The sequence below is a fragment of the Grus americana genome, chromosome Z, assembly GCF_028858705.1.
Source record: "Grus americana isolate bGruAme1 chromosome Z, bGruAme1.mat, whole genome shotgun sequence".
Lineage (NCBI taxonomy): Eukaryota > Metazoa > Chordata > Aves > Gruiformes > Gruidae > Grus > Grus americana.
Window position 1 is genome coordinate 45,578,446 of NC_072891.1, and position 25,720 is coordinate 45,604,165.

The 25,720-nt window shown below is 40.5% G+C and overlaps 2 protein-coding genes across 9 annotated transcripts in view; one reads left to right on the forward strand and one right to left on the reverse strand.

The window, feature by feature from the left end:
• Window positions 1-7,463, forward strand: part of NAA35 (N-alpha-acetyltransferase 35, NatC auxiliary subunit) — a 32,483-nt gene extending 25,020 nt beyond the window's left edge. For all 5 annotated transcript variants that reach the window (XM_054808831.1, XM_054808832.1, XM_054808836.1 and 2 more), the window contains one exon: window positions 411-7,463. In XM_054808831.1, the coding sequence (XP_054664806.1) occupies window positions 411-470 (60 nt within the window). In that variant the 3' untranslated portion in view covers window positions 471-7,463. The remainder of the gene's footprint in view (window positions 1-410) is intronic.
• The window catches only part of GOLM1 (golgi membrane protein 1), a 34,500-nt gene continuing 13,403 nt past the window's right edge, over window positions 4,624-25,720 (reverse strand). For all 4 annotated transcript variants that reach the window (XM_054808840.1, XM_054808838.1, XM_054808839.1 and 1 more), the window contains exons 4-10: window positions 16,029-16,083; window positions 14,930-15,032; window positions 11,443-11,581; window positions 7,459-7,576; window positions 5,923-6,210; window positions 5,099-5,212; window positions 4,624-4,763 (exon numbers count right to left, since the gene is read on the reverse strand). In XM_054808840.1, the coding sequence (XP_054664815.1) occupies window positions 4,699-4,763; window positions 5,099-5,212; window positions 5,923-6,210; window positions 7,459-7,576; window positions 11,443-11,581; window positions 14,930-15,032; window positions 16,029-16,083 (882 nt within the window). In that variant the 3' untranslated portion in view covers window positions 4,624-4,698. The remainder of the gene's footprint in view (window positions 4,764-5,098; window positions 5,213-5,922; window positions 6,211-7,458; window positions 7,577-11,442; window positions 11,582-14,929; window positions 15,033-16,028; window positions 16,084-25,720) is intronic.

The window sequence follows — 25,720 nt, forward strand, 5'->3', positions numbered from 1 at the left end:
GAGGTGCATGTGGGATGACTTGTATGAGTACGAGTTTTCTTCAAGAGCAGGAAGAAGTAATTGGTAGCAGCTTGCGTGAACACAGTGGGAGAGTGCTGCCTGTCAGGGCTAGCAGGTGCCCCGTGGGTCAGAGGGAGGAGAGGGCCTTCAGTCTTCCTGCTGAAAGCCAGGCACAGAAGAATGAAGGAGCATGCTGGACAGGCACACCATCACCGTACAGCTTTGTGCCCATCACGGCTGGAGAACACTGGCATTATCCAGAACTGGGTTGGAATATTTTTCAGATATTAAAAAACTAGGTGATTTTTTTCTTCAATCTTTTGCTGGTTAAGTTTTTCTTCTAGCTGCAGGGTATCCATCATTAAATTCAGTAGTACTGCAGTGTAATGTTTTAAATCTTGTCTTTCTAGGTTCCTCCAGAATTTGACTTCTCCCCTCATAAATATTTTCCAGTTGTGAAGCTTGTTTGAAAGACAAGAGATTATTGTTAGGATACCTGAAGCATAATCAGCTGTAAGATGAAATATCTAGTACTGTACCCAGACTGAGAGGGATCTCCAGGATAAGAGTACTGTTACATGGAATATCTATAGTCTGCCTACTTTACATGATCTGAATGGCAACTGCTGTTTTAAAGTGGTTTGTGTGAAGTTTTATGGGTGAAGCTGTTTTTAAAAATCAACTGTATTGAAGAATGTTGTACCTTTTATTACAGATTTAATCACAAATCATTTTTATGAATGAGCTCTGACAGAAAATGGTGGTTTAGGGATTTAGTAATTGAATAAAAATAACAAGAGTAGAGCCCCGTGTCTGATAGGCATAGCTGAGCTACCAAAATTCTGCTTTGAACAAAGCCACTTGGAGAGATTGTGAGCTTCCATTTTTTTGCCTAAATTGCATCAAATTTGCTGACTGGGCAAAAAAAACCCCACCAGTCTTTCTACTTGCAAAGTCCTGCAAACTAAAACAATTCATAGGAATTAAGAGCAGATGAAAACTAGTCATTTAGCTCCTACTGCACTGAATTCAATTATTCTTATTTTACTGAAGTCAGTTATCTAGGAAGTATTTTGTCTGAAATGTAGAAGTCCTTGAACCTTGAAGACAGTGAGAAATGGTGTAAGTAATTTCTAGTTGCAGTTTCTTCCTTTGTCTTTATTTTTCGTGCTGCTGGAGAATGTGTGTAGCTGGCACTCAGTAGTCACACAGGAACACAAGACAAGAGGAATGTATTTTAACTGCTCTGCAACTTTATGTCAATCCTATTGTTACTTTGTCATTGCAAAGGAGGGATTGCCAATTTGTTGCATTGCTCAGTCAGCTCTTGCCTGACCTTCATTCTCTTGTTTGGACTGCAATGCTGCTGCTGGATCCTACTGCCTTCTAGTCGATATAGGTAGAAATCTCAAACATGAGCCCCAAACATACCCTTTCCTTACTGGAAGTTCTTCCTCCTGTGCTTCCAGATGTGAAATAGTAGAAGTAAGCTGTAGTGCTTAAGGGTAGTTAAAAAATAAAGTGTAAAAAGCTGACCTGCTCTTTGGTAAACCATACTGCTAAGTCTTACCTAGGCCATAAAAGCAAATCTTCCAAGTTTGACTGTGTTGGACAGGACAATTCTTCATTTTGGTGCAAAATCGAGTCCTCCATAGTGATAAGCTTGTAACTTCCTCTTCACCATGCAAGACTCTTGTGTTTCTCCTAACACACAGTTGTACTGTGGAGTAATACCACTTCAGCTTCATCACCTAAGCAGCAGCACTGCTGAGCTAGAAAACGGTGAAACAAGTCTGAAGTGGTATACCCATTTGTCTGCCAGCAATTTGCAGCTTCTTGAAATATGCAGGAATACTGCCCTGAAGGCATGCTTTTCCCAATTTCTCTAAGGAGGCTGCGTACCATTTTACATGTTTGCTTATCATCACAATTAATATACTTGAATACTTCTGTATCACTGCCAAAAGAATGAAAATCCTGGAAAATGTAGTTGCAAAGATGGCAAACTGGTTCTAGTGCAGGGCACTGAGAATTCATCTGGCATGTGCTGCCTTCTTGTAAACAATCACAAAAATATTTCCTCTCTTTAAAAATCTTGAACTACATCACAGCAGCTCAAGGACAGCCTTTGGTATTTGTCCAAAGGAAGCAGCAAGTAAAAGAGAAACCAAGTTCCTTATCATTTATAAAACTAAGAAAATAGGAATGATCATCTTTTGCATTTTCATTAACATTAAAAGTACATGAACTGTACAGAATAAAGTGAGTACACAGTACAGAAGCTTATTTTTATTTTAAAATGCTTATCTAAAATGGATCAGGCTTAGATTTTAAAAAAACATCAAGGACAAGTGTTTAAATTAACCCCAAGATGATTACAGCAAAGCAGCTTTCCCTCTCTCACACAACTAAAAATTTTAGTGATACACAACACTATACACACCACAGTTACAAATGAATCTCGTTCAACTAAAGTAATTTAATTTTAAAATTCTATATAGAGGCCCCTTGTCTACTAGAAATCTACCACCCTAGTTACATTCCTGTAGTACTTGAAGCCATTGAGAATAAGACTGTATTCCTTTATGCTTTTGAACATTGCTCTTACGCAGGTTTTCAGACACACACCCCCACCCCCCTCAGAGATGTAACAAGTGCACTTTGTACAAAGGGGGTCTGGTTTATGGAGAGGACATCTGGCTGGCTAGCGAGAAGCCCAGTCAGGTTTGTGTACTGTACAGAAATATAGCCAAAACACTTTAAAAAGAATTCTCTGGCAATATATTAATTACCTTAAGGATCTTGTTTGGGATTTTACCAGTATCAAGTTAAAGCCATTCATTCAACTTGAAGACAGTGTTTCACTGTACATTTTATACTGTTAGAATATATGCTGTTTAACAATCATGATTAAATTCCTGATTAACTTTGTATCAGCTATATAATTGTTTACAGATTAAGTCCTAGAAAAAAAATGCCCCTTTTACTCAGAATACGGGTAAACATTTTGATGTTAGAACATGCCATTATTTAAAAAAAAATGCTTAATAGCTCAAGTTTCCCAGTACTTGTCAGTTAGAAGAGATGCTTATACCTTTTCTGTCCTGCTTACGAGCATTTGTTTTCCCTGCTGTATTGTCTGTAGTAGCCCAGACCAGTTAAGTCTGACTTAAATGGTGAAAAAAGCAGAGTAACCAAAAACCCAGTAATGGAGGTTAGTGCTTTTTTTTAGAAGAATTCAAGTTCAGTGAACTGTTTACCTATTTAGGTTTAATATCCACCATTTGACTTGACACCTGCCATTCAATTGATGACAACTCATACCCTTTTCATACGCAAAAGAACCAACCTTTCCCTTGCATGTTTAGACATCTTAAGGTACAGGACTTGTAAACTAGTACACTGAGGAATAACAGCCTGCAAAAGTAGTTACAAAATTAAGTGCATTAAGAGAAAGCCAAGACAAATTTGTATTTTCTGAAATGGAACTGCTGCCTGCAGTTAAGGGTGCCTTAGTGGTAGTAGAGGGTATTTCTAGATTATCACAAGTAAACTAGTTTCTTGTTTACATTCAACAAGTTACAGCAAGGTCAAAGACTACAGGAGAGTAACAACATGATATGTTGTGCATAACATAGGACTTCACAACAACTACAGGTTCACCTGTGAGTGACATTGAGCTGTCTGGTAAATGCATAGTCTGGTTTACCTCCTTGAGAAGTCCAGCAGAGAAGATGAGTCACTTTGAACAGCTGAAATTGCTGTTCTACAAAGGCGAGCAGTTGCCTTTCTACTTTTTTAGCAGAAGATCGTGGCTGGGTGGAGTAAAGGGTGGTTGTAGCACACCATTATAGATGGCTTCTGTCATGAAAAGTTCAGGAGTTTGAATTTTTACACTCTGACCTTGTGCAAGTTAGTGGTAACTGAACCATGCTGTAGTACTGGTCTTGTGAACAGGAGTCCAACAAAGCTTTCAGAAGAATCATCCTGCTAATCTCTTAAAAAGAGGACAGTACCTACACAATCCTCTTTTTTTTTTTTTTTTTTTTTTAACCTAAAAGCCAGGAAGACAACCAGGACAGTGTTTCAGCCTGGTTACAGATAGTGTAAGCTAGCAATTTCATTTAGGAAGCCCAGGAAAATATATCATACTGCATAGTATCTGAGGTCTACAATCATGCTTTCTGACTCTATATATTGCAGTAAAAAGGTGCCAGAATAGGCACAAAGGTAGACTGCAGCATGGGCCATTTTTTCCCATGTTTAGTCAAGTTACCTCCTCTTAAAACTTGGCTGGGGATTTCTCTACTGTATTGCTCAGGGGAGAAGTCCATCCTTGGCAGAGGACTCTTTCTCATCTACCACCCATCTACACGTATTGTTACTGTAGTATGACTGTACAAGTTAGCTGACTTCAAAGTTATGACACTTATTGCTAGCTGGTTTCAATTTTATAACCACTAGGAAGGAAATGGTCATTGCAGAGGTCAGGCTGCTTTAAAACAAGCTTCCAGAAATTTAAGACTTTTTTTTTCCACCACTGAAACAGTACTAAAAACTTCACAAGAAAATGCTACTTCATTTGGGCCCTTATTGAAGCCTTGAGAAGATAATCAAAACATTCTCAGATCACTTTGCTCTCATCATTGCTACGTTTATATGAAGAGGTGACTAAGTTGCATCATGAACCTCCTTTGCTCACAACCTCTGTCGTTCTTCGCCTTGCTCAGATAAGTGGTTCTTCGTATCTTCAGGGTTTTGAACTAATTATGAAAAAAGAAAAAGGTACGTAAATCTCTTTAAGAGACAGAAGTGATAGTTCATCTAGAAAACAGTCTAGAACACAGCAGGAGAAATTTTAAAGGACTCTTAAGTACTGTATAGTACAGTAAAGCTACGAATACTGTCCCTCCCCACTGCTTGTTCAACAGCAGCTTCAGTGATGCTAAACAGAAAACAGGTCATGCTGTCAACATGACGGAAAGCCCAAAGAACAAGCAAAGCAGCTAGCTATATCTGCTACAGATATACCATTCAAAATATCTTAAAGTTTTTAGCATCTGGTACTTAGGTTAAAACTTTTTTTTTTTTTTTTTACCATTTTCAATCCCTGCAAGTGCTGCTTGCTTGTCCGTTTCTGATTCAGCTTCATTTTCATCTAAATTGTAATCAACATCCTTGTCCTTGTTCGGTGCTTCATGTTCCTGTTTGTCTGGGGAAATTTTAAAATTAATTACTTTTATGCTATACCATAAGGTCATCTGCACAACAAACAGTTACTGTAACAATCTTCCACAGAATTTACTTTGCTGCTGAATGAATTGCTGTTTACAGTAGGCTTTCATACTATTTTCCCTTTTGAACTCTTAATTTTCAGAGCAGCTTTTGTAAGTCTTGTCTAAAGAACTAGATAAAAGAATCTTTTGGGATTGGGAAAGTGTAATAGAATTCAGTCAGCATGCAGATGGACAGAAAGGAAAAGCATTAAACAATTTCAGAATACATTAACGGACAGCCTAAGGAAGAGCAAAACCTGAAGCCAATGCTGAAAACTTGACTTTCAGCAGAACATTGATACTTGGTATCTCTCTACTCATCAGTGCTGTGGATGGTTAACATCCTTTTCAAATGCATCATATTCTTACAAGGCCTTAATACCAAAAAGTTTCGCGGCTAATTTCCCCAAATGCTTTGTACAGGCGGGCTGCTATGGTGGTGCAGAAGAATCCAGCCTGGTAGCTCCATGTTGCTGAAAGAGAACCCAGAGTGTAGAAGACTGCTGGGACTGACTGGCCTTTTACATCTCACACTAACCCTTATAAAACCTTATGCTAAGTGCAGCCAGCTGCCACCACTGCTGCAGAAGTCATGCCACGCTTTTATTTCTTTACTGTTCTTAACAGTATGTGATGTGCTACCAACCAGGGTTTCCGGGGGGCAAGTCATCCTGCTTCGCATCGTAATTTAGGAGCTGCTCCCTCTCAATTTCCTCACTGGCAGCCTGTTCTGCTGCCAGCTGTGACGCATCTTGCTCCACTACATGTTTTTCATCTTCAGATGGCTTCAGCTCCTTCTCTGACTGAGGCAGCATTTCCTTATGACCTGCAGTCGCCTTGACTGAATCCTGTGGGTTTTTCAGTTCACTAGAAAGCTTCTCCTCTTCTGCCTTGGGCTCCTGTTTTCTGATGTCAGCTAGGCTGTTTATTCTTTCTGTAAACAATAGAAGTGATTCTGAGTAAAAAACCTCATGCCTTTCAGTGGTGGCACAAGTTAAAAACCTTTAATAAGTATCGCTTTATCTTTCTCGTTCAATTCTTGGTTTTCCTCTGAAAGAGTATCTTTCAACCACATCAGTTCCAAAGAGACAGACAAGGAAGATAACTCATGTTTTTCCTACTGGGAACGGCTAAAGGATGAGACTTGTAGAGACTACTGTGGCATTGTTTACTGTCAGATTCACACTTCTACCTACTTAAAATGTGCAGTTAATAAATTGAGCAGGTGAAACAGAGCAGTTTACATAATTGCAGTGTGCTATATAAGCATCAGGATTGTGTGTGTTACATTTCATTACTAACAAACTGATTTGGAGTTGAAAAGTAGCTCAGGACAAAGCAGTCACGTGGGCAGATCTGCAAGAAAATCAAAGCTGTTCTTATTTTTAAGTATGAAGAGGAAGTGCAGGATGGCTATTACTTTTAGCAGACATTACTGTATCTTTTTTCTGTGTATCTGTATTTTTAACTAAAAAGATCACGATAAAATTTGCCTGAATAAACTATATATAGATATTGTCTTCAATTGCTAGCTTTCTAAAATGAGAGTTGCATACTCCCAAGACTGTAATTTAAGATAGCATGTGAGAATAATTAAATAGGAAATTGAATTTATATCACACACAGTACTATGTGAGACTGACACACTAGGATACCTCCAATCACGTTAATAGTTTCTCAGAGTTTAGTGCCAAAAGCAACCATTAGGTTAACTAATCTGATCTCCTGCGTATCATTTCCCTTGCGTTTTGCTCAGTGAGAACACGTGGGATGTATGGGTGTGTGTTTAAAACCTAACTTTCAGCTATTCTGTCGGGTGGGGTCGCAGGCTAGGTGTGTCTTATTAAAAAAGCAAATTTTAAACATGCTTGAAAATCATTGCTTCCAAAAGCAAGATGTTTTCTCCATATTAAACGAGGAATAGGAATCCAGAACTGTAAATACTTGTATTTTCCTTTATATGCAATATGTCAATTACAACAAAACTGAACCAGTAGAAATGCTAATAATAAAAATGTTTGAATAAATATTATACCTCTCCAGCTGGAAAATTCATTATAGTTCAGTCTACTGGTGTCACTTTTTCCATCTTAATCTTGTGTACAAAAATGTTTTTTAAATGTTCAATTAAATTACAAATGTTCATAACCATTTGCTAGTAAAACAGTGATTTACAGCTCACCTTTATCTTGCAGCGAGTCTGTCTTTTTTACTGTAGGTACTGCTTTAGGTACATCTTCATTGTGTTTCTGCTGTTCCAAGTCAGCTTGCTTGAACTCTGTTTGCTTCAAGGCTGGCAGCTGAATATTAACCCATAAAGTGAATGTATACAGATAAGCATTGGTCTATATAACTACTTCTGGATTTGGAAATGGAAATGGAAGTTAGGTAAGAATTTGGGGGGGGGAAATCTTAACACACTCAGAAATATTTGGACTGAAATTTTTATTGATGATGGAAGTACCATACCATCTTGAATATGCAGTGATGTTTCTATATAACATCATGACACATTGGGAGAATTTAACACACGTTCTTTAATCTAATTGCAACTAACCGTGACATTATTGTTCTTGGTTAGTGTTTCTTATAAACACTTATTCTCTGAGAGTCACAGAACTGTGACACCACACGTTTCTCCACTGTTGCCCAGCTACCGTGGCAGGGTCAGCAGAGCAAAAAAACAGATGGCATTAACTAGTTAGTCATTCGTAGGGAGGGACAGGTAAACTGAGTTTCAGCATAACAAGACTTCAGTTAAGCAAGTACAGAACTAGTTTAAAACTATGCTGAATGCAGGATTAAGAGAAAAAAATGTCAATCAACCAACTAGACAACAGTATCTGTTTAACATGATGGGGCTTACTTAAGAATGTATTAAATACTGGTACTAGACTGCTCTCAGCATCTGACCCATCTGACTTAACAACAAAGACGTACACCACCTTGACGATCTTAAAATTTAGCAATTAAAATCCTATTTACAACTTTTACTCATATTAGCATTTAATTGGCTGAGATCTTTGTCAATTCTGTTCACACAAATGCTGAACGTGAAATGTGCCTGGGGCCTGTGCTGTACCTGGGGCTTCATCGCAAAAAAAGAGACTAATGAAACTGTTCTATGGGGATTTTTTGGGGGGTTTGGTTTTGTTTAAAAAAAAAAAAAAATGAGAAGACACAGAGAAAGAACAAGCATATAGACATTTACAGACATAAACCTTTTTATACCTGGTACTATACAAATGAATAGGAAACATTATGGTATTGGAAGTCATACTGTCAACAGGAAGTTTTCTGTTACGGTTACTTGTAAGACTGTAGCTACCCCTTGCCCCTTGTTCTAAGTCGGTCAATAAAACACTAGCTTGTCAAGTGTTCACACAGTCATTTCGAAAAACGTCTACAGAAAGAAGTGGTAGAGGGTTTGTAGGATACGATCACTTGGCTGTTTTGAAAATGTTCAAGCTCAGTCAAAGCCAGGCAGAACTAAAGAGCTTGTTGGGTCAACAACACAAAGTCACACATTAACAACAAATAATCTAGCGTTAACTCTTATGAAAGCTTCAGAAGCAAGTATTACCACAGAATGTTTTGTTATTGCTGTAAGGACATTCAGAAAAACTGCATCTTCCTCCAGTCATTACAACAAAAATGCTGTATTTAAAAATGCTTCTTTTTTATAAATTATTCAGCCTCTCAAGGTCACTCTCTACAGTAGAAATCATCAGAAACTGAACATAACACCATTTTTCACTTTATGCTGGGCATGAATTCTTCTGTAAAAATACTGAGCCTGCACTTAATAGCAAGAAATTACCTCTTAATTAAATGTGCAAAAGCCCTTAACTTATGTTAAATTTCTAGCTCGGTAATTCTTAATGATGGTGTCGAATAAATTAAGAAATTGTATGTTGAAAATTTTTTAAGTTTAAGTAGTTGGATAAAAAGATAGTAATTGGAACATGTATATTTCTCAACCGAGAAGTATACAGCATTCCTTAAAATACAGAGCTGTAAGAAAAGGTGTATATTCATTAACCAACCAACCAACACTCCGTTTTCTTTCTCTGTTTTATTTTAACTCTGACCTTTCTGTTACATAAGCATGTACATCTTATGAACAGGAATTATTCCAGCTAAAAACACAGGCTAAAAACATACATAGATTTCCTCAGGGTTACCTTGCACTAAGGATAAATAACTCAGCTTTTGTACAAGCAGGAAGTTGCAATTCTTGGGCAAACAAACAACTGAGGTTACAAGCTGACATATGAAACACTGTCACAGATACTAGGGAACACAAGCAGACAAAATTTATTTAGGCTGTAGCTGTATTAGTGGTTACATCATCTGGGACCATCCCATCTATAGATTAAACGGAGAACAGATAATATCTGCCCTGCCTAACCTACTGCCTACTGTGAGTAAAGACTACCTCCAGCTATGGGACTTGTTGCAGGAGACTAGAATTGTCCTGCAGAGGGGCTTCAGCCAAACTCCTCAAGTTCCTTCAGGGATGATTTCCCCTCCAAACTGGAAATGGTAAAAAAAAAAACCAAACCCAAACCTCACAACAAACAAACAAAAAAAAGCATCTTCAACAAGTAATGTAAATGAAAATCTGCTGCAAAGCAACACTAGAAATTAAATTGACCACCTCTCTAGTATGGTCTTCCCCACATCAACTTCTAAACAGTATTTGATATCTTGACATTAAGTAAGATACATTTGTTTGACAAACGAATGTATCATTGCCAAATGTTGGGCTTTCTACTTATCACTATTTACTATTATTACTTTTTATTTACTTGACACTGTTGATAAAAATTATTGACAAACAAGAGCATTCCCTTTTTTTTCCTTTTTTTTTTTAAAGGGATAACTGGGTAGCGTTTCCTGTCTCAAATGCTTCATTCATCTTGCAGCTCTCATACAAGGCACGTTCTCAGGATAAAAGGTCACAAACTTCGGCAGTTGTCTCTCCCACTGTTTATATAAAGGACTGGACACAGACTGGAATCATTACCTGAACACCTAAGGGGCTCTGGGCAGATGTTTCAGCCATTTTCTACCACCTATTTCCAGCTATTTGCAAAACCCAGCTTCAGCACTTGTTGCTTTACCCTTTCCACTTCCGTAGGCATCAAGTTGTTTCTTCTAGTAGCCTTTTCCTAGCCGCAGTGGAAAGGGCACATACCACCAAACGCTCACTGCCTTTGCCGTGACAGTTGGCCACCCCGGTATGGGGGAAAGGCCCCAGTGCAACCCCTTGTGAAAAATGTAACTTCTGTCACTGGTGCTCACAGGCCTGAAGAAAGGGCTACTTCAGTACGTAGAAGTAAACTAATTGCTCGCTTGCCCAGAAGCTTCACTGCATGTTTCCAGGGCCACCTGTATCAAGCTTAACCAAGTCCTATCCCTGACCAAATCCTGCTTCACTGAAGAAGCATCAGTAATTCACATGCCAAGACAACAGGATGCATCTTCCTTTTCTCAGGATTTCCTCCTGCCCTCTGTACCCCAGGAAGAGAGAGTCAGCTGGCACGCAGCCACCCTATGCAGCAAGCCTGCCCTAGCCTAGTGAGCCTTCCCACGTCACACACAGCAACACCTGCCTTTTGTGGTTCTTTGACTCAGAATATCCAACAGCAAACAGCTAAACCACTTGATCTTCCCTTCATTCACACTGTAAAAGGCTGAAATTAGGGTTTCTGTGAAAATTCATAGCTGATGGATCTCAGTGATCTTTGGACTACAATATCATATACAAGGCTTGCTGCTACTCTGAAGTGATTCACAATTTATCCTCAAGCACACACCTTGAACACACAAAGCGACTAAGTCCTTTAACAAAGTCAAAACGAGTTGTGAACCAAAGCTCAGCAGTGTAAATATTCTTTAATGGGCTCTGCACCACCCCCAACACCACCTCTCAAATTCTGCCCACCTCAGAATCACAGTGATTTGGAGTCTCCTGCAGGACGTCTGCCTCGTTCTGTCCTTGTAATCACTCAATTTCCCACAGATGAGAAGCATTCGACAAATGTGAAGAAAAGCAGTGCGAAACTTAATGAGATAGGCTAATGACAGAGACAGCAGAAAGGTAGAAAACCCTTTAAGAATTTCAAATAAAAAGATGTTCATGAAATTAGCCAAACCATACCTGGCTACTTTTTTTTGAATCTTCTGAGAAGTCTTTGTTTTCTTTGATTTGTGCTACATCACTACCCTTTTTTGTAAGCTCATCTATCCTTTCTTCACACTGTTCTTTTAATTCTTTCATCTGGTTGATGCACTGTGACCTGGAGAAAACATGAACAAGTAGCAGTTGTTAACTTTCACCTACAGTCTTCTAAAATGTTCTTTTGTCATATGATTTATTCCCCTTTTTTTCCTTTCATTTTATTATTTTCTTAGTTCTATTACCTGTGCTTACATTTGAGAAGTCAGTAGGAAAAAATGAGGTGTTAACCTAAGTCCTAAGGACCAACTCATGGTGCAGGCAGTCCAAGTTCTACTGGAGGACATTAATTTAAAATGCTTTTGTTACACCAGCTCACCAAGCTACATGATTTTTCTTGTGTTTTGCTAACCAGTCAATTTCAGTTAAGTCAAAATCTATTTTGATCCCTGAAGTATTTTAGTATGATAACAGAAACGCGTATTTGGATTTTAGCTAGAAAAGGAAACAGCAAAGTACTAGCTGAAGTAAGAAACAGATGTAAGCTACTGCTAGCAAACTGAATACTCCTTCTCAGCGTTTCACCAAAGTGCAGTGCTGCAACATGTAACAAAACTTGTGTTACAGAAATTTAGTTTATCAGTAGCTATTTTAAGTTCCAAAAGCAGCATTACCTAAAGATGCAAGTGTTGTATACCTTCTACCTACATTTAATAGTTACACAATGCCATTAGTGCCTTAACCTTTGTGGGTCTTCTGTTTGCAGTTCTGCAGCCTGCCCTTCTCTTGCTGCTCCATAACCTCTAGGTAAGCCCTAGGCTGTTGCGGCACTGTTTCTCCTGAACTGCCAGGGCAGTGTTTTCCCGTTCTGTGGCTGTGCTGAGGATCCTGTGCAAACCCCAGGAAGGCTGTCAAGCTGGGTTTCTCATGGGAAGTGACTGCCATCAGGGAGAGATCACCCCTTCTCCCCCGCTATCTTCATAACCTGTTTTGTAACTTTTGGCTTACGTTAGAGGAAGAACAAGACCTAGTGAATAACAAGGCAGATAAGCGTTACCCTGTAACACACATGCAAAAGGCTTAGAAACCAGTCATCATACAAACCCAGGCATGCTTTGATCCCACTATGAACAGGAACAAGCAATACTGGGTTTGTATGGATGCCAATGAGAAGTGCATCATGCTAGGTGAAAACGTGGTGAAAAATCATCGTCAGCACCCACTGCACTGGAGAGCGTGCCCAAGGAAGAGGCTTAGCTGGGGACCACACTGCTTCTCTTCCCTGCTGGCCTCAGCAGCAAAGGAGTTTGTTGGGGTTTTTTAACCCTTTTTCCTTTCTCTCCTTTGTTTTTTTTCACTCTAAGTTCACCGCATATCATCGGCTACAGAGCCTGCAAACACATCTTTCTGCATGCAAAACCTCTCTCAGCATCCTGTGGACAACAACATGGTCAACGTACTGCAAGTTTTACTTCCCCCTCACTTAAGACAGAAGCGGGATGAATTTCTGAACCTGGCTCTGGCAGAGTGTTCATACCCCTGGTGTAACAGCAGCTGATTCAGAAGGCATGTTCCAGTTTCTCAGGCTGCAAATAAGCTGCTACCTAATCCAGAGGAATTCTCAGGGTACGTGCCCTCTACAACAGCAAGTCACTTGTTTTTATTGCATTTTAATCCTTCTCCACCCGCCTTTTTTAAAAGCAAAAAATCTGTTCTGTAGTTCACAGCCAGAAAGGAAAAGGAGTGGTAGACAGATACGCTACAAACTGGCAAATTAATTACCTTTATTACCATTTCTGCTTGACTAGGCATTATTCTAATGTCTGATTTTGCTAAAGCTATCATGCCTGTCTCTACACCTACCCTGACCCAAGCAAACCCATCTTCACCACTGTAACTTGCTTGGCTCTTTGCCTTGAGCCAGCCTTGACCCTGGAGCTGTACCCTCCAGATCCACCCTTCTGTTAAACGAAGGGGGATTCTTTACAGCACACTCCCACAAGCAGGCATGCTCTGTCGGTGATTTTCTCAACAACGGAACTGTGCCTGAAAACATTTCACCAGACATGGGCAATAAGCCTCAGTTTTCAGAAACCACACTCGCTACATTTGCTTTGCATCACTTCCCTGCACATATATATCAATCCAGTGCTTCAAGGATGTACCTCATGTGGAGCATGACTGTGCAGCACATACCTACACCTACAGATCCATTTATTCTCACTGATCTCAGTCTTACAAGGCAGGTGCTGGCAAAGAGATACTCTAACTAGCAAAGAACTATCAATAGAGGTCCAGGAGTCCCAGCTCTGTCATTTAACCAAACAGCAAAGAGATGGTGCTTAACAACCACAGCACGCAACAAACTCAGAGGGAAAAAATACCTTAACAGACACGTAAGTGCAATGTGGCTTACTAAAAGGTTGGTACAAACTTAAGCCTCCAAGCTCCTTCTACTTTACTGTTAGAAGTCTTAAATTGTTAGAACTCCACTAATACAATCCATCTGGGTCATCATTATTAAATGAGTAATAATGCTCTAAAAAAAGAGTACACAATAAACTGGTAATCAGTAAGTACCCCAAAAGCACTAACAGTAACTCTTAATTCTTAAGCAGGGAAGTGCGGGGAAAAAAAACCAAAAGGTATTTCAAGTTTGGCCTGCAGAATTCAACTTCTTTGATTGCCATGTTGAGCTTTTAGTCATAATTCCTACAAAATGTGGCTAAACAGTGGCTGCTGGAAAAATACACATCACTAGAGCAATTATATTCTTGATAGAAAATCATTATGAGAATATGCAAACAGTAAACTGTTTGTTTTCTATATCTACACACCAGAGGGAAGATACAGTAAGATATGAAGACAGGTAAAGAGAACAAGAACACTACTGAACAGGAAGAACCCAAGAGAAATTCCTAGAACTACCAGAAATGTATATTTAGTGTAAGAATACTGATAAGCGCTTGTGTTCAGTTATCCATGCTTTATAATTCAGTGGGAAATCTCAACAAAAAACATGACCAGGTATGAACTGTAATGCAGAACACATGGCTTTGACCATAACTGACCTGAAATTTTCTGAGACCTCTGGCAGCTCAAAGACATACAGCTTCTCATTGCGTATTCCCATATCACAGTTTTTAAAACTTCTTCAGAGTTTAGCCTCTTTGTGTTTCAATTTTCCCCCAAACTGTTAAATGAGCATATTGCTACCTTTCTCCGCCTGTGACGGAAGGAATATCAAGCACTGTGGGAGAAGTTTGTGGCTACTGAGATGCCGAGTGTTGTAAGGTCTAAGGTCTTGTCCAAGATCAACCTTGAGCAATTTTAAAAGATGTGTCAGGTGTTACTTTCTCCTTAAAACTGTACATTTACTAACAGTGCTATAGCTATCACAAGAATACTCTGGGTTATAAGCAAGTCACCTACAACCCCAGAAGCCATCTTCTGGAAAGAATATACTTACAGGTCATATGAGAACTTCCTCTGAAGGTTAGTCTGGTTCTTCTGAAACCAGTAAACATCCATCTGTAGCTTTCCATATTCTGTCTGTAACTCTTTCAAGTGTTCTGGCCAAAACAGGATTAAAATATATATTAAAGTACACACACACCCCCCCCTACATGTATTACAACAGAAGTATCAAACAACAGATCAATACTAAGCACACTAACTCCATCCATCTGTCATGCTCACTACATTTTGTATACAAATGCATAGATAATTGTTGAATTTATTCATCAAAGATGCACAGGATTGGGTAAGAACAGCCTTTCAGCCTACCATATTAACAAAAACAGTGTAACACAGATTTTTGACCTCCTCCTCTTCACAAGGAATACTCTAATTTGTTTGAAAACCCTTGCTCTGCTAGGTTTCAGACCAGGAAGTTGTTAGGTCTATAAAATACTAATCAGAACATAGTATGAAATGGCATTCATGTTTATTAGCCATCTAAAGACAAGCTTACAATGCTTCCCTGAATAATATACAATTTACAGTTATATGTTCCTCAAAAACAGAGGCATCTATGATTTAGAGTTTTCTTCCTCATAGAAAGCTTTGTGTGAGGGCACCAGAAAAAGGCACCACTACATATTTACCTGTTTATAGAACTTCGGATCCGTTCCCCACACTTCCTGGAGAATAAATTGCTAACAACAATTTTGAAGCACCAACATGAATAGAAATGAATTAGATCAAGGGGGTTTTTATTTAACGCAGGAGTTTGTGAATTCCCCCAGTACTAAAATGCACGACCTAAACACCTCAGGAAGGAATGCAAGAATATGATGCAAAAGGTAGAATGATATATTAACAATACACACAGAAGCTAGTTTCATTCCGTACTATGTTATATCATAAGGGTCAGGAGTCCTACATAAAGCACTACATGGACAAATCCTTCTGTTGAGGTAGATTAGTCTGACATTTCACTGAATTGGAATCATGCAGATGATTGAAGAAAGGCAGCATTCTCAGAATACACCAGAAAAATGCAAGTCTTAAAATCAGGGGCCTTAAAAACCCATATGAGAGAAACGCAGAGGGGTATTACAACATACCTCGTAGACTCTGGATCAATTGTTCATTTACTGTGATGTTAGTCACCAGCACTGCCTGAAAGGAGCAAAACAGAAAACAATGTTTTAATTGCAAAGGACCTGTGTTACCATTAATCTTATAAACAATACCACCAAAGCACCTGTAACAAGATCTTTTCTTTGCGAAGTGCTGGGTTACAGCCAAACAAAAAACCTTTTAGCTGCTCTAGAGATTTACTATTACAAACACTTGTTTTAACTTGGATTTCCCAGTAAATGGTGGGGGGTAGGGAGATATCACTGCACTTAGAGACGAGTAATTTAAAGAGTCCACTACTAAAACTGCATGCTACTTTAATCTCACAATTGCAGTCACAGTCAGATTTACTGTATTTATCCCTTGAAGAAAGAATACAATGTAGCACCACTCGTTATCAACCATCCTCTCACCAGGGACTCAATACACCTGTATTCAGGCATGCAAGGATGAGCTATGAAAGCATTAGTCATACAGCATAAAGGAGCTCTATGAAAGCAACATAAAGCCCTTGCACTGTATCACTTTTCTAACTTATCTTCTCCATCACTTTGATAAGAAAGTGTTGGAGTGACCTTCTTCGATTCCCTCACTTTGTACTCTCTGTCATTCTGAAAAGCCAGTTAACTGCTTGGTAGAATACCATGGGACAAAGCCCTGGAAGGAAGAGGGGCCCAAGACAGCTGGCTAATATTCAAGCGTCACCTCCTCCAAGCTCAAGAGCGATGCATCCCAACAAAGAGGAAGTCAAGCAAAAACACCAAGAGGCCCCCATAGATGAACAAGGAGCTCCTGGGCAAAGTCAAACACAAAAAGGAAGCCTACAGAGGATGGAAGCAAGGGCAGGTAGCCTGGGAAGAATACAGAGAAACTGTCCCAGCAGCCAGGGAGCAGGTTAGGAAAGCCAAAGCCCTGACAGAAATTAGTCTGGCCAGGGATGCCAAGGACAACAAGAAAAGCTTCTATAGGTATGTTAGTGATAAAAGGAGGATGAGGGAAAATGTGGGTCCCCTCCGGAATGAAACGGGTGACCTGGTTACCCAGGATATTGAGAAGGCTGAGGTACTCAACGACTTCTTTGCCTCAGTCTTCACTGGCAAATGCTTGAGCCACACTGCCCAGGTCACAGAAGGCAAAGGCAGGGACTGGGAGGATGCAGAACCGCCCACTGTAGGAGAAGATCAGGTTTGAGAATATCTAAGGAACCTGAAGGTGCACAAGTCCATGGGACCTGATGAGATGCATCCGCGGGTCTTGAGGGAACTGGCGGATGAAGTGGCCAGGCCACTCGCCATCATATTTGAGAAGTCCTGGCAGTCCGGCAAAGTTCCCACCAACTGGAAGAGGGGGAACACAACCCCCATTTTTAAGAAGGGTAAAAAGGAAGACCCAGGGAACTACAGGCCGGTCAGTCTCACCTCCGTGCCTGGCAAGATCATGGAGCAGACCCTCCTGGAGACTATGCTCAGGCACATGGAAAATAAGGAGGTGACTGGTGACAGCCAACACGGCTTCACTAAGGCCAAATCGTGCCTGACAAACTGGGTGGCCTTCTATGATGGGGGTACAGCATCCACGGATAACGGAAGGGCAACTGACGTCATCTACCTGGACTTGTGCAAGGCATTTGACGCTGTCCCGCGCGACATCCTTGTCTCTAAATTGGAGAGACATGGATTCGATGGATGGACCACTCAGTAGATAAGGAATTGGCTGGATGGTCGCACTCAAAGAGTTGTGATCAACAGCTCAATGTCCAAGTGGAGAACGGTGACGAGTGGTGTTCCTCAGGGGTCGGTACTGGGACCGGCACTGTTCAACATCTTTGTCGGCGACAAGGACAACGGGATCGAGTGCACCCTCAGCAAGTTTGCCGACAGCACCAAGCTGTGTGGTGTGGTCGACACACTGGAGGGAAGGGATGCCATCCAGAGGGATCTTGACAGGCTGGAGAAGTTGGCCTGTGCAAACCGCGTGAAGTTCAGCAAGGCCAAGTGCAAGGTCCTGCACGTGGGTCGGCGCAATCCCAAGCACGACTATAGGCTGGGTGAGGAATGGATTGAAAGCAGCCCCGAGGAGAAGGACTTGGGGGTATTGACTGATGAGAAGCTCAACATTAGCTGGCAGTGTGCGCTTGCAGCCCAGAAAGCCAACCATGTCCTGGGCTGCATCAAAAGAGGTGTGACCAGCAGGTCGAGGGAGGTGATCCTGCCCCTCTACTCCCCTCTTGTGAGACCCCACCTGGAGTACTGCGTCCAGCTCTGGGGGCCCCAGTACAGGAGAGACATGGAGCTGTTGGAGCGAGTCCAGAGGAGGCCACGAAGCTGATCAGAGGGCTGGAGCACCTCTCCTGTGAGGACAGGCTGAGAAAGTTGGGGTTGTTCAGCCTGGAGAAGAGAAGGCTCCGGGGAGACCTTATAGCAGCCTTCCAGTACCTGAAGGGGCCTACAGGAAAGATGGTGAGGGACTGTTTCTCAGGGAGTGTAGTGATAGGACAAGGGGTAATGGGTTTAAGCTGAAGGAGGGTAGACTTAGATTAGATGTTAGAAAGAAATTCTCTGCTGTTAGAGTGGTGAGGCACTGGAACAGGCTGCCCAAAGAGGTTGTCCCCATCCCTGGAAGTGTTTAAGACCAGGTTGGATGAGGCTTTGGGCAACATGGTCTAGTGGAGGGTGTCCCTGCCCGCAGCAGGGGGGTTGCAACTAGATGATCTTTAAGGTCCCTTCCTACCCAAACCATTCTGTGATTCTATGATTCTATAACATAGAAACATGTTCTGTTCATTTTTTCATCAATCCCCCTCTACCAACCCATATACACACATGCCCAAAACACCTGAACATTGACAGAACTAAGGCAAGTCTAAATGAAATAAACTACTGTGAGCAAGATGTCAGGATAACTCAGATTCATATTTTGCATTTATAATGTCTGATGCAGAAGAGTCTTCTTAAGACTACAAAAAGATGAGATCCACTGACCCTTCAGAATCAATCCAGTCCAGTCTTAGGAGTATATTTCTTAGGCTTCACTGCTAATTTCCTTGTTATCCTCCTTCCAGAAAACGCCAGTGTTCTGCATCAGGATACATCAAGTCCCCAGCTTCCCCAAGTTTCTGCTCAAGTACTGATGTGCATATGTTCACACCACTTTAATGCAAAGAAGTATGTGCATCCATTCTGTCTGCCCTAGTCACCCTGAAACGCTGACAACACTGTCAGTGACTTTTTTCACAAAGCCTACAGTAATAAGTGCCAGTGGAATAGGAAAAGCGAAGTGTTCAATTAATCTCAGTGGGATAGCACACAGCAAAGGAGTAGACTTGTCCACCCTTAAAGAGCCCCAGTTCAAAGAGGCCATCATTCACATGTTGATGAAGAAGCAGCTGTCTTCAACCCAATAAAAGAAATATTCCTACACCATTCAAACATACAGCTGGCCCACGAACACCACTGTGACACCTCAAGAGCAAAGGATTTGCTCCTTTGTTAAAAGGGAAAAGATAATAATAACAACATGAATAACAACATATACTCAGGATTGTTTAATACCTCTCCCTCTCCTGTCTCATAGGATGGGGAAAAAAAGGCTCCAGATTTGTTTTTACTGGTTTATTGGGGAAAGGAAGTTAACGTTTTGATGGAAATGCCAAGTTTTGCTAATGCATGAGCAACGTAATCAGGTTGTTCCATGATTATCACCTTCAAGGTTTCCAGCATTGGCCATTACTGGAAACTATCAAAGGACTAGAAAAAACAGTATGACATGGCAATTTTATGTTCCCACTGTTTGTTGTGTTGTGGGGTTTTTTTTTTTCCTTAAAATGAAACTCCCAAATATGAGGACCACTTATTTGACAATAAAACAGACAAGTGTTAAATGTTTGTACATTAGGACAATAATAACAGTGATTAGTGAAGTAAACAAAATGATTTGCCATGTGAAAAAAGCTCCTTAAATCACAAGTTGGGCGGAGACACAAAGCGTGCCTTGGTCTTTCTGGACTGCATGTAAAACTTCCTTTTGGCAATGCCACACCTACCTCTCTGAATTTGTGGTAAGAGTCCAGGAAAAAAATTACAAAAATCTAGTTAGCTGTTTAACTTGACCAGGAACTACTGTTTAATAATTTACAGGGCAGTGCTCCAACTGCCAGCTTTCAATACAACTGTGTCAATAATGTCAGGCTTTCTGTTCCTTGTCCTGTCATCCAACCAGTAACTAATCTTCACCTTATGGCTGTGAATTAGGCAGACATTATTTTGTGGCGGGGGTGGGTTTATGCAGGTCAAGAAAGCAAACTGCTGGGAAGTACTCGGCAAACACATGCCAAAACTCAGTTCTAGGAAGAAAGTCACATTTTGTATCTCACTGAGCCCACAATATAATACCAATGATCCCTAGGAGTGAAAATCCAGCTTTTGGAAACTCACTGTATCACCGTATCAAAATCTGATCTTCTGTGACAGAGTAACTCTGTAACATAGAACCAGCTCCTTAGATTTGCAAACGTGTCTAGCACTGAAGTCCTTGTGACTATCACAGAGGAAAAGTCTATCTCCTGATTTGAGTCAATGCTGTGCACAGCAGGTCTTCAGGAACAAAAAACAAACAAACAAACAAAAAAAAAAATCAAAAGCCACACTGCCACCAGCAGTGATGGAAAAATCCTGCTCCAGCTGGACAGCAAAGTTTTTAATGAGAACTGCCAGGGCCATTTTTTTTTTATTCACTACAGAACATGTCTACATAAGTAGCACTCCATTTAAGAAACACAAAAGTTATTGTTTAAAAATACCAAAACATAATGCAGAAATACCTGCAAGGAAGCTTTGAGATAAATTCTGTCAAAGTATGTTTCGAGCACATACTCCGAACTATATACATGCATTTGATCCAATTAATGCCTTACACAGTAGTCTCCATAAACATATTCCCTGGAGGCATTACTATAGTAACCCCTTCAGCATCTGCTACCATCATAAATCAATCTAACCCAAGCACACTGAACTGACATATGTGCCTTCTAACACTGACTGTACATGGTGCATATGAAAGCATAATGAGATATTGCAATGGGAAAAAGGAATAAGAACAGGAAAGAGCTTGATGAGAGTAAACACTCATTTCAGAACTGAAATCTAAGAAAAAAAGGGGCTTTGCATCCACAAATATAGCTTTCAAGGATAAAAAGATGAGTCATAACATCAGTAAATCAGCTGCTAAGAACAAAACCAACTGGGAACAAAGCAAGCTGGGAGTGTATGATTTATACATGCAGAAACCAGCAGAAACAAGCTTTTATAATTAATCAGGGAAAAGGGCATCTATTTCATTATTAACTCAAACTGATCCAAGTCCTTACCGCAAAAAAAAAGAGTTGTTCTGCCTTGCACACTCCTACTGCTCCCCACCACCATGCTGACAGTGTAGCAAGCCATATTTTGATTATCTGTTGTTAATTTCTTAATTACATCAAGAAATTCCCACCCCCCTTCTCCATTTTTACAAACACACCTCCCTACACGCACACTCCCCTAGTAACATGTATCATCAATTCCTTTCTCTCTTTGTATTCTTCTTCTTCACCACTGTGAAATAACCATCAGGAGTAAAGAAACCATTTATACTAGCCACAGAAAGGCTTTTTCATTCTAGGACGTGAGACTAATGGCTAACTACATATTAGTAAGTGGGGAAAAAGTTCATAAATAAAATCCCTAAGAAAGTATTTCTTTTTTAGGTTGGTCTATGTGCTGCACACTCATGTATACTTCAGTGGAGCACCAACTGAAGCAAATCTAAAACAAATTTCAAGCCTAAAATGGAGGAGACATTGTTCATTTATACCTATTTCTCACTGAACTGAATTCCATTCAGAAATTACAGACCTTCCCTCATCCTCATTAAAGGGAAAAAAAGCTCAACCAACAACAAACAAAAAAACCCCGAACAATTAAAAACAAAATCAAACAACCAGCTCTATTCCTAAAGAGTGATTGTGGTAAAGATCAGGGACTCAGTCTTGTTTCACATCCTCTGCTAAAAGCAATCTAGACTCTTATTTTTGTGATGAAGGACACGTGCACCATGAAATGGTGCAGTTCAGTCCTCAAAACTGAAAACACCAAAACGGTAAAGCTAACAATTTCTTACACTCTCAGCAGAAGACAGAGGAAGTTGACACATATGAATAAAAAATTACTTTCACAGGTGCAGGGCAACGGCAAGTGGATTGGAGAAAATAAGCCCTCTGCAGCTCCAGGACTTCCACAGCATTGTTACATTTAATTAAAACTGAAGTAGTAGTCAGTGTAAACAAAACAGAATCCTGTGATGTTAGAACCTTAATATAAAACCTGTACAGGTATATATAATGTACTTTCTGCTTTCCTTCTTGTCCATTCATTTTGCTATGAAGAGGTGGAAATGTTCCGGTAGTTAACACTTAAGCTTACACATACTCTAAATTACCACTCTTTGGGTGCCTACAGTTCAGCTAGTCCCAGACCACCCATTTGTCTTCTTCACCATGTAAAAACAGATTTGAAACAGAGATAGTCTTCTAGACCTCTGCTGTACCAGTTACGAATAAGCAGACTGGTGAAAAATTATTTCTCTTGCTAACTTAGTAGCATCAGGCTATGGCAAGTAGAGCAGGGTGCAAGGCAGTGCTTGCTTTTCCTTAAAGCTTTTCAAAACTAGAAGATGCAACATCGTTTGGTTTAAAAAACAAAACGAAAACACACATAGGCACCTTTTGCTTTTCACAGTAGGCTTTCTCCTCTGTCCTCCCCCCGCTCACTGTCATTCCTTTTGAGTGGAGCCAACTCTCTGCATACCAATAGATATTTTATCTCTGAAGGCTGCGCTGGGAATTGAAATTTTCCCAGAGGGAGGGGATCTGAGAGCAGCTGTGTTAGAAGACACTGAGTAACAGGACAGTGATGTGCTTCACGTACAATGTATAAAGCTTGGCCCCTCTCCTCAGTAAAACAAGATGTGGGCTGGGGAAGAATTACATAAACCCAAGGAAAACGACAAACTGCAAAATCACGGTCTAGCAATTAAAAATAAGAGAGACTACACATATTGTTCTCCTGTTACACTCTTCAAAAGGACTATGGTGGATGCGTACATCCCAGAAGCTACGAGTCCTGAATAACAACCATATAGAATACTGTTCTTTAGGAAATTGCTTACAGATTAGAAACATTTGCACTCCCGATTCCTTATCTGTTGTTACTAAGAGTTCATGTAAGCTCTCTTTATCTCTTCAGTCTATTTCTGTATGGATTTCCAGAAGCCATTTGCTAAATCTACATTAATCCTTAAAAATTCAAGCAGATTTTTTAAAAGCAGACTCGTGATAGAAGTGTTTTATACATGTACTCAGACCGAAGAGAACAATTATGACAGCAGTTTCCCAGGATTACATTGCCTCAGTGAATGGTGAGCCCACAGGGTATTTCAGGCTCTCTACCTCCTACCTTCTATGCCCTTGCCCTTTAAGTAACACGAGACAGTTCTATTTGAAAAGAAGGCAGATTTAACTCAAAATGGTTACCACACTGCCACTGACAATGACTTTGCAGCAAGTACCTTATCGTTGTATTAGTTTGGTACGAAACTAAATCAGTGGCATAATTATTCTGTATTTTATCATCAGAGTAGTAAGACACAGTAAGCAGAGATGAACCACAGTTAAGATGGGTCTCCAATGTTACTTGAGAGTTGCTTTCGGTAAGAAGTCCCGATTGTGCAAGTTTGTTCCCGTATAGATTTCTTCTATAACCAGAAGAACCATAATTTCCCCCTGAAAAAGGGCAAGTTTTGAGACAGACCATTCACTCCCACACATCAGCGGAAGGCATTTTCATTTTTCTTTAAGAACGAGTATCAAACAAAATCCTGTTTATCACTTAAACATCTGTCTAGTTAGTTAGAGAGCTTGTATTACTGGTAAAGTGAGTTGAGAGACTGGGGGTTTGGATTTGCATTCATCCTTCCTGGACTAGGTAAATACTTGCTGCTAATCCCCATGAGATAAATAAAGTTCAGGTCAAGGACCAAGTTTCCCATAATCAGAAAGGGTGAATTCATTACTTGCCTCCCAGTAATCCCAGATTCCACTGGAATCCATGGAGTCGAAAAACAAGGATACCTGCGTGCCTCTGTGTGTATACAAATATGCATGTATGCACATGTGAACATATCACACACACTTATACACAGGTATACATAAACACACACAAAAAAGCACTCGAACAGTCTTTTCTTACATTCCACATCCCATTGTTAAATAACCTCTGATTCTGGATAGCTTCTTCAAATCAAGGTCCTTAGTGAGAAGAACTAAGCTTTTCCTCTCTTCCCTGCCATCCTGTCAGGGACATTCCTAAATTAGAGTGGATGAATCCATGCCAACTTAGCTGACAGCATCTTTTGACAAAAAACCAGGTTCTAATAAAACAACTCTCCCTTCTCTTAAATCACAGATTTGGAAAACAAACACCACGTGTGCAGGATATTTGCTCATGCATTGCAACAAGAGCGAATTTTGAATTTGCCACAAAGCAGTGCACAGGCAGATACATGCTCGTCCTACCACTTGAGTCTCCTGAGACGTGCTCTTCTCCAGTCACAAGAAGCAGAAGACAGGAAATGAGTCCATTGCACCACTTTTATCTAACACCTCCTACAGCATCAGCTCATGGGGTTTCAACAGCAAGCTTCATAAACCTATTCCATTACTGAAAAACTGCATTTTAGGATTTTGGAAGGAAAAGCGCTTAAGAGGAAGGATCAGCTATACTAGATTGGCCCCAAAATCCACCTTACCCAGCATCCTGTCTCTAACACTGGATGCCAAATTAAGAGCAAAGCAGCCATAAAGCACAATATTTTCTAGGCAGCAGCTACTTCTGGCTGAGGAACACGTGGGGCCAGAACCAACACCTTTGTACTGGGTGGTGGGGCAGGTGTTTCTCCAGTTGCTTTTTAATCCACACAGACCCACTACAACTGGGCATTACGGATGTCACACAGTTACAGCTTCACCATCTATTATTGCATGAAGAGCACTACTTCTGCCTAGTCTGAACTACGACTTGCTGACTGCATTTGACGCCCATTGATGAATGGAGAGCAACCATGCCTTGTCTCTCCTGGCCACAAGAACTTTCTGCACCATTCAGGGACCTGGAGATCCCCACGATGGCTCTCCTCAGCTGGCTGTTATCCAGCCTGTAACCTACACTGTGGATTCTTGTGCAGAAATTACTGCACAACTTTGGTTATTCTCCTTGTTCTCCTGTGTGTGCCTTTCCCAACACTCCAAAACTCCACTGGTGACCTCCCCACAGTACAACAACAAACCCAGTTTATTTCTAAGCTGCTTTGTAACTTTTACCTTATCATTCACTCCTGTGATGACACCATCTTACCACGTGGCCGCATGATTTCTCTACAAGCCATGCGTGTGTAGCCTTTTGCAATTCCAGGTGTGCATGCATTCATCAGTCTCCCTCATCCTCATCATTGACTCTTTCAGAAGGAAACTCCAAGAGACTTCAGAAGCAAGATTTCCTTTTCCAGAAGCCGCTTTGACTCTTCCCCAGACTACCACATTCACCCCCACGTCCAACAGCAGTTCTGGTTTTGTAAAATACTTCCC